This window comes from Coloeus monedula, assembly GCF_965178545.1.
Source record: "Coloeus monedula genome assembly, chromosome: 10".
Taxonomy (NCBI): domain Eukaryota; kingdom Metazoa; phylum Chordata; class Aves; order Passeriformes; family Corvidae; genus Coloeus; species Coloeus monedula.
The window spans coordinates 3,383,159-3,398,092 of record NC_138790.1 but is presented as its reverse complement, the minus strand read 5'-3'; the positions used below and the strand labels follow the sequence as shown (position 1 = coordinate 3,398,092).

Genomic DNA, 14,934 nt, shown 5'->3' with positions numbered 1-14,934 from the left:
TCCAAATTTGCCTTTCAAGAGTAGAAACAGGAGAGTGTGCTGCTAACAAAGGCATTCCCTCTCAGCTCATCCTGCAGTGCAACCTTACATCAGAGTACACAGGAATGGCTGGGAGCAGAACAAGCTGGCAGAGGACAAGCACTACTCAAAATCTGTGCCTGAGGGCCACTTCCTTCCTCAGCCCTCTGCAGGAGATGCAGAGAGTCAGTGTGCACCAGGCTGCATTAGCCTAACTCTTAGCCTAAGCCCACGAAGTGTAACTGACTACTGTTGGAGCAGAAATAGAGGTAAGATGGTCAAGCCAGCTGTCCCAAACAGGACAGCTATTGTGTGCTCCAGAAAACACCCCAGGAGCTGGGAACCATCTTCCCAAGTTCCAGAGATACAGGAGCCAGGGAAGCCTCACAGCCCTGCACAGGGCTATGCACAAACAGCAGGCACCACCACATGACCCTTGTCCACCTCCCCTGGGACTACAGCAGCTGTGCCTCATCAGAGCAAGGAGGTAACCACTGTGCAGACCCCTCAGCTCACCTCCCTCACTGCCTGCTCACACACAGGGTGGGAAATTGGAAACTTAAGTGCTTAGGTAGCCTGATCCATTTAGCTTTCATTCTGTCATTTGGTCTTAAGCCAAATTTTCTCTGGAAAATAGCACACTGACTGCAGCAACAGCTGGTAGAGGCACTGAGACAGGATGAGATACCAGACACTTATTAGTACCTAAAACCTGAGATGCCTTCTCCTCAGATAGCACAGACAAGCATAGAGCCTGCCTGTAGCTCAGCTGCCTGGCAAGTCCATTTGGTGAAAACACTTTTTCCAAAAAACATCAGGAGCAAACTCCAGCCACTTTTTCCATACTAACACTGGTAAAACTCCAACATGTTCTGCCAGCACAGGGCAGGTATGCTGCTGCTCTGCAAGCACTGTTTGTGTCCCTCAGCTGCAGGCAACCTCACAGCCCAGCTTCAGAGTCAAAAGATTTCCTACCCAGTGTGAAGAGGACAGCCCATACCACATCCCAAGCTGGTGGCCTAAGCACTTCACCACCTGTATGGTACAGCCTTGTCCTGGAGCTCCCACTGAGTCCTGGAACTCTGGACTCTCCCAGAGTCCTGCACAAAACTCAAGGATACGGATAGCAGAACTGCCCCATTTGAAACAGCTGGCAGAACTCATGCCCTCAAGATGCCTCTTGCTAGCACCCCTGCCAAGTGAATTTACTGTGTTTGCCAAGACATTCAACCCTACTAGCTAAGTGAGCTAAACCTATTAGAAAAAAAACCATCTTTATTTACACTGAAGAGCATCCAGCAGGACCCACCCTCCCCCAGCCACACGTGCATGCACACAGACCTCTCCCTTTCCTTACATCCACCACACCTCATCCCTCAGTGCTCTATCCGGACCACCATGACCGTGACGTTGTCGGCCGACCCTCGCTGCACTGCCTTGTTGGCCAGTCTGTTACAGGCAGCTTCGTATCGAGCATCTGCCTCCAGCTTCCCTTCTCTCATCTGGATATTCTTATCCTGTTGGGACAAAGAAATTCGATTGCTCCCAGCAAAGGTAGGCACACGCACATCGTATTTTCCAAGCATTGGGAAGCAAAACAAACACAGGCAACCTAGGGAATAAGGGAGGATTCTCCAGCAGTCCATTTCATGCCCTCTGCAGCGACAAACCCAGCCCCCACGCTGCCGTCTCCTCACCTCCAGGCAGGACACAATGAAGTTCACAGCTTCTTCTGGTGTAAACACTTTAAAGAGGCCATCACACGCTATCAGAATGAACCTGGAAATCAAGTGGAGACAGGTTCCAAGCCTGAATTTTTGGCTCCCCAGCTACAGCAAAATCCCTCCAATCTATTTTATGAACATCCATGCTCCGATCCAAAGGGAAGATGCCACAAAAGCTTGTCTGAAAATCCCTTTGAACTATGATTCATGGCAATTCGAAATACAGGCCAAAGAGCCAGGCAACTAATGCAAGACCTAGATCAGGACATCCTGGCAGTCCTACAACACTGTCAAGATCATATATAACATACTGGTCAAATGCTCTATTGTTTCTCTAAGAACTGCTTCTTTCCTTTGAGTCCTTTCCATACATGTATTTTCCCTGTGAAGCAGCTAATGCAAGGAAACAGAGAAACACAGCTAAATCCCTCATGTACATCACTTAACATTTCTACACTCCTGAGGTATGTGGTAATTTAAATACACAAATTCAAAAGAAAAGCACGTGACACAATTGTGATCAGAAAACTCTGACACAAAATATTGCCACAAGCTTCAGAAGGTTGAGGAGATACAAAGCCCAAGGCAAGGACAGCATCCCCCTTTGGATGGGGGAGACAGCCTGCTGGGCACTCCCTGCCTGCACAGGGAACTGTATTAGCCAGGAGCCCTAACCAGAGTCACCAGGACAAGGAAAACTACAACCAACCTACAGAAGTGGTCAGCCTGCACATGCCTCTGAAGACATCATTTCAGTGCCTGATACTCAAGAGTATCTTTAGAAATATTTTAGTGGATCACTTGATATGGAACTCTAATCCCAGAAAAAGCAGCAGTACTGGGTTACACTCTCACCTCTGAGAGTCAGCAGGCTCACTGCAATTTGTTGTTGCCAATCATATAATGGAAAAGTACCTCAAATCTTCAAATATCAGAGCCGAATGCAAAAGTATTTATGGGCACTACAGCTGCTAGAAACAACTCTTGGACAGGATGGAGACCCAAGAACTCAAGCCTGCTTGAACACTGGTGTGTGAACTTAATCAGAGCACAAAGGACATCTAAGGCTTGTGTATGCTATTGCTATGAGGCTGGTTCTTCCAAGAGGAGCCTTCACAGTATCCTGGCAGAGCAGCAGCATTATCCCACTGTTCTGATAACGAACAGAAACAGAGAGACATCAGTAGTAAGAGCATCCTCTAATTCTGGGGAGATCAATCTGAAGTGCCTTGGCTCTCGCAGCAGATCAAACAGGGCTGTGTGGTTTCTGCTGAGCAGAGGTGGAACAGACAACCCCCCATGCAAGGGCACACTTTACCTGTCATTGTGTGTGAGTTGGCAGCGTTTGATATCTGGCACAGAGATAACACCACAGCGTTTGTACTGGCCATCCCCAATGGAGCGGGAAACCTCCAGCACTCCCAGGACTCTTCCGTCCCTGCACAAGGAAAGAAAGCACTGAGAGCCCTCCCCACACCTGTGTATCTCACTGCACTGCCTGATGGGGACACTTCGTGCATCCATCTGCCTACAGACAATGACCCACTTCCCCAGCAAGTTCAAATCTTCCCTTCAAAGGCTCCTTCCCTTTCTGTACGTTTGTGTGAAGCACTGGGAAACAAGTGGTGAGGGGGAGGAGGAAAAGAAGTCAGGAGACTTCAAGGCTGTTTTCTGTCACCCTGCCCTAACTCAAGTCTGGCTTAGCCTAGCAAACTGGGGAAGGAAGAGCTATATGTGAGCTGAACTCCCAGTGGCACAGTTTGAATACAGAGATTATGTTTTGGCAAGATATCCAGCAAACTACTCTTCACTAGAAGCACAGAGTGGCAGAGGCAAGAGGTCTGAGCCAGCAGCCCCTCCTGTGTCCCGTCTATCAGGACATCAACCCCTACAGACTGGCTCAGCTGTGGGCAGTTCCCTGGAGTGAGAAACACGGCATGTTCAGCTCCTGATCACTTGGCCTTTAGTAACCACTGATTGCAGCACGCAGTTCTGTGAAACCTAAGTTACAATACCCCTTAGGAAACAGCTCTGGTTTGTTAAGCTTTTCTAATTAACCAAGCTCCCTAGAGAAACAGCTTCCCACACTTCACCTTTCCAACAATCATCTTTCCAAAAAGGCTCTTCTGTGCCCTCTGGGAATACACAAAGCTCATTCATCTTGTAGTCCAAGCAGCCCCGCTTGAGATAAAAGCAAGAAGCAAGGCATGTCACAGAGAAGAGATCTGATGCTCACACACTTTGTGGCTTATCTCTTGGGCCCAAAATATTGAACTACAAGCAGTGGGAGAGGCTCCCAGGAAGTCAGGGACCAGTTCTGAAATGAGCTAACAGACACTGGGCCATCTCTTTGCCATGTGCAAAGAGAGATCGGTGCTATGCGTAAGTGCAGCATGTGCTCTCCAGAGATAAGGGAACAAAGCACTCCAGACACGGCAGCATAACAGAACTGAGCCCACCCCTCTCCACCCTGGCTGCATTTTGCCTCCACAGGCATGAAGATACTTCACCTGCACTGAATCCTCTCTTTGTGAAGATGCCACTAGATCAAGAAACAGCCTTCAAAAAAGAGAGAACCTAGCCAGGGAAATAAGACTCAGCTGTTGTGTTTGGCACCAGCTCTCCAAACAACCATGAACTCCTTTTTGCACAGGAACATTATGATAATCACATTTTGGCTCCAGAAAACTCCCTCCTATTGCAGACAGCCTCAGTGCATCAGCTAACCCCAGGGGAACAACACCAGCTGGAGGGCCTTTTGTGCTCCCTCAAACCATGCTCTCTCTCACATGACAGGGAGGGGAGTCATGCTGCAAGGAAATGAGTTCTGTTCAGCATCACAATGTGCAGAAAGCAGTTACTTCTTCAACAATCCAGTCCAGCTCTGTAGGTCAAAATCTGTAGGTCAAGCTTAAGCATGCCTATGCTGGAGTCCCATGGCCAGCCTTTCACATGGGTCCTGCCTTGGCCATCGTAAGGCTCTGTGAAACCAGCCCACCTCAACCAACTCCAGTAACTGAACCCTTCCATGCCTCAGGCACCACTGTGCTTCCCACAGGCAGCGACAGATTCTCTCCAAGCTCTCAACTAGGACGCATACTGGGTTCAGGAAACTTCAAAACCTCAGTGCTCAGGCCCAAAATTAGGCTAGGGTTTAATTAGCTCATTCACACCCTCAGGCACTTACCTGACGTTTCCCCCAGCTTTCTGTATCCGCATACGCTCCTCATACTGGGTGGGGTTATGCTCCTTACTGAGGCTTAAGGCTGTGTGCTTCTGACTCTCTTCATTGTAACGACACAGAATCGCCTGTGCTGACAAAAGACCATCATCAAACAACACCACACCACAGCAACCATTTCTTGAGAGAGAGCTCCAAATTGTAGTGAATGGTCCTTCCTACATCAGGCCAGTGACTGGTGGCCAGTGGTGTTTCTCAGGGCTCATCCCTAGGCAGGAGGTGCTGTTCAGTACTTCTATCAGCGATCTGGATGCAAGAGTTGAATGCACCATTACCAAGTTTGCTGACGATACCAAATGGGGAGTGCTGTGGACTCTCTGGAGGGACAAGAGGCCTTGCAGAGGGACCTGGATAGATGCACCATCAGGCAATTGCCAGTGGCACAGAATTACTAAATCCAAGTGCTGGATTCTGCGCCCAGGGTGGAGCAACACCGAGCACAAGTGTAAGCTGGGAGAGGAGCAGCTGGGAGCAGCCCTGCTGAAAGGATCTGGGGGTGCTGGTTGGCAGCAGCTCAGTAGGAACCATCGCCAGGAGGGCAAATGGCATCCTGGGGGCACCGGACACAGCGTGGCCAGCGGGTCAGGAGAGGGGATGGTCCGGCTGTGCCCAGCACTGGGGCGGCCTCACCCACAGCGCTCCAGCGTTAAAGATGATGGGAAGGTGCTTGAGTGTGTCCAGGAGAGGAGAACCACGCTGGTGCTGGGGCTGGAAGACGTGTCCTGGGAGGAGGCTGAGGGCTCTGGGTTTGTCTAGTTTGGAGAGAAGGAGGCTGAGGGACAGCCTTATCCCCCTCTGCAGCTTCCTGAGGAGGGGGCATGGAGAGGGAAGTGCCGATCTCACGGGAATGCTGATCTCAAAGCAGGGCCAGGGGAGGTTCAGGCCAGATATCAGGAAGTGTTTCTTTAAAGAGAAACTTTCTTTCTGTATAATCAAATACTGCACCAGGCTTCCTGGAGAGGTGGTTGATGCCCCAGACTGTCAGTGTCTAAGAGTCATTTGGGCAATGGTGTCACTTTAGGGCAGCCCTGAACTGGTCAGGCAGTTGGACCAGATGGTTGTCATAGGTCCCTTCCAACTGAAATATCTGTTCCAGATACTGTGAAATATTTAGCACCAAAAGTGAGAGCTTTCACACCCCACTGTTTTACACTATGAGAGACAACACAGAAGTACTCTGTACCCACCCAAACCAAGATGCTTTGTAGGAACAGTTGAGTAGCTCCTGACAACTCAGACATCCCAAACAAACAAACCAAAGAAACCACACAGCTCTGGGCAGAATAAAGATGCCATCAGTGGTCTCCATTCTGCTTACCCGGCTGTCCCCAAGGTTGGCTATGTAGAGAATATTGTCAACAGCTAATACACAAGTAGCTGTGGAGCCATCCTTCCATGCTGGCTTCCTGAAGGGAACAAAAATGACATTACTGAAGGGGAAACACAATGCTTAAGAAGTTTAATTACAGAGTGTTCTTGGGGACTCAAAGAAGAGTCATGTGCCAACACACAGCAGTCAGGTAGCACACGGCCACAGCAGCTGCCTGCAAGCAGCTCAGGTTGGTAATAAACAGCAAACTGGACAAGGACAGAGGAACTACAGACTACGGACTTCTGAATGCACAGCCAATGCCCAGCCGGTGTAAGCACTGCCAACCACAGCTCCCACACCAACTCCTCCTCACACTCAGCTCCCAGGAAACCTCATATGTGAGCAGAACAGGCTCAGTCCTAATGGCTGCCCAACAGCTATAGCATCACAAGCAAACAAGCACCCCACACTCCTGCTTCTTCTTTTCAGCAAAAGAAAGGCACGGCCAACTCTGTAAGCAAAAAAGAAGGCATTTCTGCTGCATTTTCCTTCCTTTTTTCACAGTATCCCTGCCCCCTCCCCACCTCAGCAGCACCACCACTCACTCAGTCACTCTCCTCCTATTTCACTTCCTGTAGCTAAGCTTTTATCTCTAGAGCCCTACGTAAGATGAGAAGCATTTCTTAGATTACAGCTGCCAGACTAATCCTCTCCACAAAAAAGCCTGGCTATGATGCCATTCTTCACTGAAACTAGCGTCAAGAAACTAATTTCTAGACACATTTCATCTGGTTTTTCCTTATTTTGAAGGTGTGGCTGAATGAACATGATTCATTTCAGCATCATTACAGCTATTGCTATCAATCCTTTGTAGTGACTTTGTCATAAGTCATGTTTCTGACCAGAGGCTGGTTTGAGAAAGACACTATTGTGACAGACTCAAGAAAGCATCTTCCTTTTGCCTGGTCAAACTTGTTGCTCTGATTAGGCTTAAGAGACTGAGCCAGTTTGCAATTTGCTTAAAATTGAACATTTTCAGGAAATTGCAGAATCAAATGCATCAAAAGTCTCTCCATCTGTGATAGAGATGTCACTGTGAAATAACAGTAAAAAACCAAGCCAAACACGTGTAAAGGATTGGTAACAAAGTGACTGTATTTGAAATGCAATCTACATCTTCCCTAGTCCACACAGTTGGTGTATCAGCTCAGCAGAGACAGAGAAGGTCAGGGTGCTTGGCACTCCACACCCAGCTGCAAGGCAGGCTGGCATTTACCCCACAGAGGGATACTCTTCATCAACATCTCTGTTTTCTAAAGAGTTGAAGAAAGCAAGATTTAAACTTACATTGGGGGAGTTAGGTCTTTCAACACAGGGCATTAAAAGCTACCTCAGGGATGTGTTTTAGCCTGGCAAGCACAGCTCTAAAGAAAGCTTAGTGGCCTCTACAGATCCCCTCCTGCCACACTCCGATGCCATCAACACAGAGATCCCACCTTAGGCAGTATGGGAAAAGTCCCTCAGCAACATGGCAAGTCTTTAAAAGGAAGGCAAACAAGAGGCCCTGATAAGGACACAGGTGGCCCTTGGACCTGTTTTGCTTCCTTCCCTCATGAGGGACACTAATTTTAGTCTAAGGGATCCTATAGACCACTTACCATAGAGTAAGACCAGAACATGGCACGATCTAGGTCTAGCAAGCACTCAGCTGGCAGAGTCACAGCCTGACACAGTGGAGCTGTGTGGAGTTTTGCCAAAGCACAGGCATGACACAAGGGAGGTTTCCTCTGCTCAGACCTCAGAGATGCACGCTAAGAAATATAAAAGAACAGAAAGCATTAGCACTTACTGGCTGGATGCCTGCTTTAGAAACTCTTCATCTGTGTGTTTGAAGGTGTCCAAAAGGCATCTCTTCACAGTTTTCTCCACGCTGGCTACTTCACCTGTCAGACAGAAAAAACAGCAACTAAGCTCCAAGTAAAACATATCCAATCTATCCTCGTCTGTCCCTTTGCTCATCCAACATTCAGTCAGGCAGTGCATCTCTTGGAACTCTGCAGAGCAGCTGGGGCACATCCTGGCCTTACCCTACCAGAAACCTGGGCAGCAGTGTATGTGGAGAGTTTGTGACATGAACCTCTCTACCACAGGAGTATTTTCACACTTGAAGTGGCACTGCCAAAACTGGCAACAGCACATCTCACACTTGCTTAGCAAGTCACAATTGGCTCCTTGCCCCCTTGTGCCAAAAAGGCTTCCAGCCCTCTTCCCCAGAAGACAGAGCAGTCTTGCAAGGCCTCTGGGAATAAGGAATGAGTACTGTAGGACTACACCCAAACAGATCAGTTTCCCTATCCACTGCCAACACAGAAAAGGTGGTGGTTGTCCTACAGCCCTTGCTCTACTCCTCTCACCTTTAGGAAATTTCTTAATCAGGTTTTGGTGTAGATTCTGTGCTGCAAATTTTGAGGCTCGGACTCCCCCGTGGCCATCAAAAACAGCAAAGTATGAGACACGTGTGCTGTGAGGGAACAAAAAGTAGCAGAAAGAGGTTAAGAAAGGCCATCAGCCAGGGAATGGGATTGAGTACATTCTTCTCCTTAATACCCTGCCCAGTGTCAGCCAGACTGAAAATCCTGCACTCCTAGGTACAGAAGGTAGCAGGTCTCTGAGCACATCCATTCAGCATTTACATAGTTTACATGCTCCAGCACTGAGCTGAGAACTTTCTTGTAATTTTCCCCTCCTCAAGAAAATGAAGGGCTAAAGGGTTTACAGACCCCAATTCAGGATAAAAGCAGGTAATCATTTCACCTCAAGAACACTGCAACTCTCCAACATTACAGGTATCAGTCTAGCCAATCCTACAGTACCTTCCATGCCTAAACTTGTCCCAACTATGCCACAGACAAAAAAACTTGGATCTCTCAGCACACAAACCTCTTGGGACAGTACTAAAGCTAAATCCAGTATCAGGGTGATGCTTGAGAACATTCTTTTAATTTTACATACCCACTTACATTTGGATAACAAAGGATCAACATCCAGTTACTGGGCCTTCATGGTCCTTGTACAGTCAGTGACTGAATCCACTAAGCACCCCTCAAAGGGAGGGTTTTGTACACACAAGCCCTGTGAATTGCCTGGAAACACAGCTAGCTGATGATTCACCCCAGGTCTCCTAATAACAAGCCCAAACCATACACCACAATACAGGCAGACAAGAGCATCAGCTGTTCAAAGCAAAAAGGGTCATCTCCTGGGCTTAGCTGAAGCCAGCTGGAGCTCCCTCACCCCCATGATGGCTGTTCTGGCAGCTGGGGCCCACTTACATTTGGGAGGGCAGAGGCCGGCATTCCTCGGTGATATCGTTTAAGATGACATGTGCATCCTGCATGTCTTCCCTCTCACCTTTTCTCTCTGCCACATAACCCTTCAGTCCAAGAACGCCCACTGATCCTAAAGGAGAACAAAGCAGACACATGCATGCAAATCAAACTCCTCCATCTCTTCAGCTCAAGCTAAAAACCAGTAAGTTCTCAGCTTTCAGAGCCCTGTCCTGGCAACGCAGCCCTCGTCCTGCAACACAACATCTAGCATCTGCTGGTGAACAGGATATATTTATTTTGTAACATGGGCTTTTATGTGTCCCCAAGGTCAGCAGCTCTAAAAGCAGCCTGCCCTCATTTTAGCAGGCAGCTGTAGCCAAGCAGGACTGCTGGGCATTGGACAGGACTCTTTCTGAACAGGGGTGGGGGACAGGGTGGGCAGGGGAAGCATGTGGCACTGAAACTGCAGATTAAGTAAAGCACAGCTTTAAAGAGTGCACTAAGGACAGGAAATCCAGGTCTGATGTTCCCAGGAGATGTCCTTTCCTTTGTACCCCTGAACACATCTTGCTCCCAAAGCTGTAACACAGCACACAGGCACTGAAGTCAAAGGCCCTGTATGTAACAAGCCCATCTCTCCCCCTCTCTGGCTTCCTCAGCAGCCAGCAGAGAGATCTGTGGATGTGGCAAAAGAAAGTGGTGTGGACCTAGCCTTAGAGAGGTTCCACACCCAATCCCCCTCTCAGCAGCACAAGCACTTATCCTGCCAGTGCTGAGGTGCCTGCTGCTCAGCTTCTGCTACTTCAGCAGGGACAGTAAGAAGGCCCAGGAGATGGATAGAGCCAGGAAGCTCGAGGGATTTCCACAGACCCCTGCAGCAGTTTGTTTCCTACAAGAGGCTGAAAAGGCAAGCAGACTGAAGAACCAAAGCTTAGCTTTGTTCTGGACTTACTCAGCCCAACGCCAAAAGTACAAATTGAGTACATTTGTTTTCAAACTGTCTGAAAACCTTTACAAACTTTCTTTTCCACAAGTTCTTCCCTGCCATTCTTCTCTTCCTCCTCCTCCAAGGATTTCCTCTTCTGCCCTTTCTCTTGGCTTCCTGCTGATGAGATTTGCTTAGTAGCACTGGAGGCTGAAAGAAAGCAAAAATGCAGGTGGCTCAAGTGTTCCAGCACTGTTTTACTTGCATAAATTCAGCAGCAGGTCCTTTTATAGCAAAGCACACTCAGGAGTGCAGGCTCACACACTTACACAGCATTAAGTGCCCAGAGTTATTACTGCAAAAGACACCCTAACCAACCACAAATGCACACACACAGCTTCCCTCAGCACATACAACCCCTGGCACATATCACTGCCCGACCAGCGAGTACTGATTTCACCACTTCATGCTGTGTGACTCCACCTCAGGCACAGGACAGCTATGTTTGGCTGGCAGGCTGCTGATTCTTCCCAACAACCCACAGGTTTTATTTCTTAGCTACCAGGCTTTTTTTTTCCCCCCAGTTTATTTGCTCAGGAATTGAATGTTACAGGATGGAACATTTCTAGGTTAGTATTATTATTTTCCTCTATGATCTCTGCCTACAACAATGCAAAGAAACTTATTTTATTACTCTGAATGTGCATTTTTTTTAGAGGGTTCAGAAGAAGACTACAAATTACAATCAGCAAGCAAAACCTGACATCAGAACTCTGGCTTTTTCCTTCTGGAGATTTAGTCTCATGTGGGTATAGTGAATTATCTCACCTCCTGCCAGGTGACAGCAAGCACATGGCTGCATTCAGAAAGCCTTGCCAGAGCAGCAGTGTGGGTTTGAAGCCATTTTCAGCCAGGACAAGGAGGCAGCCTCTGCCTACAGCAGAAAAGCAGCCAGGGCAGTGGCTGCACCAGGGCACATGCATACTCTCCCTCCCAAAGCAGGAAGCTTTCAGACAGAGAACAGGGCTCCCCAAAAGACAGGAATGTACTTCTGGGAACAGGCCTAATTTTACTTTTTAAGATTCAGAATCCTGATTTAAACAACTGGGGCACAAATTGCCACAAGAAGTGTCAGCCAATGTGGACTGCAAAGATAAGCACCAGGTTAACTTGCTACATGTCCAGCACAACAGGCTGCATCCTGGGCTTTCCTGAGAGAGGTGGCTCAGAAGAGGCTAATGAGTGGCACAGCTCCTTACCTGGGTCACTGCTGCTGGCTGGTGGGAGACCATCGAAGAGCAAAGAGCCTTCTTTTCCTGGAGCACAAGAAAAAGACAAAAATAACTAAATACCTTTGTTCCTTTCAGGGAATAATGCTTTGCCTAGGTCTCTCCTGAGGTGAAGAAATTATGGAAGTTTATCAAAGAGAGGCAAATTTCTACTTCTGTTACTCGTCGGCCAAATCTAGGCTTTGCACTTGTTCCAGGGAACATTTTTACAGAACATTTTATAGAATATATGTGGAACATCTGTAACACCCCGGTTATAAAAAACCAAACAGGATGCATGCAGCTGGTCTGCACACCAGTACCGATAACCCCACTGTCTTTATTCTGTCTAACAAAGAACAGGATTTACACAAACTTCATCTGAAAGAGATGCTGATGCAGAAAACATGGAAAACCAAACTAATGGCAGGAACAGAGCACCCATACCTGAGTCAGCACTGCTGGATGGTGGGAGGTCATCAAACAGCAAAGGCCCTTTCTGGGCATCTTTCCCTGCAAGGCACCAGGGCAGAGTAAGGAACCAGTACAGGCACTCCTGGGGACAGTTGGTCTGAAAGGACTGTCCCCAAGCCAGCACAGGTGTGGTAAACCAGGAGAGCCTTACTTCCATCTCTAATTTTAGCAGCTACTACACAAGCAAAATAACCACCTGCCTGGGGCTGAGGTAAACTTTTATCTTGAGGACAGGTTTTTGGGGCTTTCTGCTAGCAATCCACTAAGCTCGCATTAACACCCCTCAGCAGCACAGCGAGGGGAAAGGCTCCAACACGGTCTAAACCGCAGCGGACGGAGTCCCGGAGGAAAAGAAAACCACGAAGCCCACCAAGCCCGGCAATTTCCCAAGAGATTTTTAACCCGTCCCCTCACCCTCCCCCTTGCCCCTCAGGCTCCCTGTAGCGGCGGCCTGGCTGTGCGCGGAGCCACGCTGCCCAGGCCGAGCTGCAGCAGGCCCAGCGGGGCCCGCAGCCTGCCAGGCCGAGCCCAGGTGAGACGACGGGCCGAGGCCGGGCAGGCCCGAAGGACAGCGCGGGCCCGAACGGGTCGCGGCCTCACCCGCGGCGGCGCCGGGCTCGGGCAGATCCCCGAACAGATCCATCGCCGCCGCCGCCGCTCCCGCCCGCCCCGGCGCCGGGCCGCCAATGCCAGCCCGGGCCAACCCGCACCCGCGGAGGGCCGGAAACGAGCCCGCAGCTCGGCGGCGGCAGCGGAAGGACCGCGCTGGCCCCGCCCCCCAGGGGCGCGGTAACGTCCCCTCCACCAATCGCAAGCGGGGCTGCGCTGCCAATCAGCGCCGACACCCCGCCCCTTGCCCCGCCGGCGTGAACAGGCCCGCGAGGGGGCGCACCCTCCGTGGGGGTGGGCGCTGCCCGCCCTCAGCTCTCCTCCCGCCGGCCTCGCTGCTGCCACCCCACCGGCCCCGGAGAGGACGCTCAGCGCACGGGAGTTGCGTTAAATGCGACATTTATTTCAGAACCGAACAAGCCTCACGTACGCACGGACGGCCAGGACCCGCAGTACTGCCCCCTGGCACACGGCAGGGAGCGCCGGCGGGAACCGGAGAGCGGGGAGTGCGGCCTCCCTCCGCCGCTGGCCCCAGCCTGCCCGCCGATGCCCGCCTGTCTTCCGTGCCACCCGCTGCCCTGTGGAATTTCCCTTCCGGTTGGGCTTATAGTCGTGCTTAAACCTCCGGTTTGCATTCCTTGCCGAGGGAATGGGTGCCAGGGCCATGACGAGGAGCGCGGTGCCGGCCAGAGCGCTGCTGGTAAGATGGCAAGGATGGCCCGTGTGCCACATCCAGTGGGCAGCTCTGTCTCCCTCGGCCCCGACCTCCAGCCGAGCCGTCTGCACTGCAGGTTTGCTGGCCTCAGGCATGGCTCGGCTTTGGCTGGAGGATGCCGTTCAGCGGGCTGCGTCTTGTCTGTGGCACAGGTAGCACCACACAGCCCTGGCCAGTGAACCTGTGTCTGGTCCCTGACAGACACCGGTCCCGTCTCTGCCAGAAGCTGCCTCCATTCTGGAAGAGCCTCCCCTCAGGTACCCCCTGTTTCTCCACCCTTAGGCCCTTACATTGAAATTTAGGATGGTACCATCTAGTCCTTGCCAAGACCGTGGGAGCCAGGATGTTGCAGCCTGGGCCCCTGCATTGCCCCAGCTCAGCCTCTCTCTGCCTCCAGGCTGGCACTCTTCATCCAGAAAGGGCACAAGTCTGCCTCCAGGTCTAAAAAGGATCACAGAGAGGAAAATAGCCCAGTTTGTTGGGGAGCTTGTCCTGGGCAGGGGAGCTGGGCTGAGAGGAGCAGCCCCACTGCAGCTTTGGGCTGTAGTAATGGAGTAAGATGCCCAAGGAGCTGTGGTGAGGCCAGGCAGAACCGGCATGTGCTCGAGAAGAATCCCCAAACTCTTTCTGTGACCTGAAACCCAAGCTAAAGGGTGCCTGATATGCAGCAAGGGGGCCAGTGCAAGCCTCTACTCATCTGCCATGTCCCTACCTATCCGTGCCCCCCACAATACGAGTATAACGAGAAGACAGCACCACGTCCCACACACACACACACACACACACACACACCCCACAGACAGTGCAGGGAGGTGCGGCAGAGCCAAGGCGCAGCCGTGCTCGACAAGAGACAGCAGAGCTGGGGGGTGCCTGGGAGATGCACGGAGGAAGATGCTCAGCTTCCAACGCAGAGCTGTGCCAGATGCTGCTGGCCACTTGGGAAGCCCTGAACAAAAACATCTAACCATGGGTGAGAGATGGGAGAAGAGAGAGAGCTGCTGCTGGAGGAGGTGGGAAGCAGTGATGGCCGGAGGAGGTCTTTTCAGCAAAAACACCTCCGATGTGGGAAGCCCCCAGATTAACATGCTGATGGAGGCAGGGTGGGGGGAGGTGGGTGCTTGCTTCTGCAGCAGAGGAAGAGTGAGAGAACACCAGCTATAACAGAAAAAAGAAGCCCCATCCCCACCCTGACACCCTTTGATCTGCTGTGAGTCTGTCATCCTGCTGGGAGAAGGGATGTGCAAGCCCTTTTGGAAGAGGGCAAGAAGAATCCTGTAGGGTGGGATGGTCACTCCTAGTCGTGGCCTCTAGGGAATTTT

At 50.6% G+C, this 14,934-nt stretch overlaps 1 protein-coding gene across 2 annotated transcripts; it reads right to left on the bottom strand.

Moving 5' to 3' along the window:
- Window positions 1-1,315: 1,315 nt before the first annotated feature.
- ILKAP (ILK associated serine/threonine phosphatase) lies at window positions 1,316-13,040 on the bottom strand. Of its 2 annotated transcripts, XM_082287800.1 has the most exons (12): window positions 12,892-13,040; window positions 12,265-12,330; window positions 11,809-11,865; window positions 10,634-10,759; window positions 9,628-9,754; window positions 8,710-8,816; window positions 8,145-8,238; window positions 6,302-6,389; window positions 4,930-5,051; window positions 3,061-3,180; window positions 1,716-1,797; window positions 1,317-1,535 (listed from the first exon to the last, which is right to left on the bottom strand). In XM_082287800.1, exons 1-12 carry the CDS (start codon window positions 12,932-12,934, stop codon window positions 1,395-1,397), a joined length of 1,173 nt encoding a protein of 390 aa, XP_082143926.1. In that variant the 5' UTR covers window positions 12,935-13,040; the 3' UTR covers window positions 1,317-1,394. The 2 variants fall into 2 exon arrangements, with proteins under 2 accessions (XP_082143925.1, XP_082143926.1); XM_082287799.1 differs by lacking the exon at window positions 12,892-13,040 and having other exon boundaries at window positions 1,316-1,535; window positions 12,265-12,579.
- Between the last annotated feature and the right edge of the window lie 1,894 nt (window positions 13,041-14,934).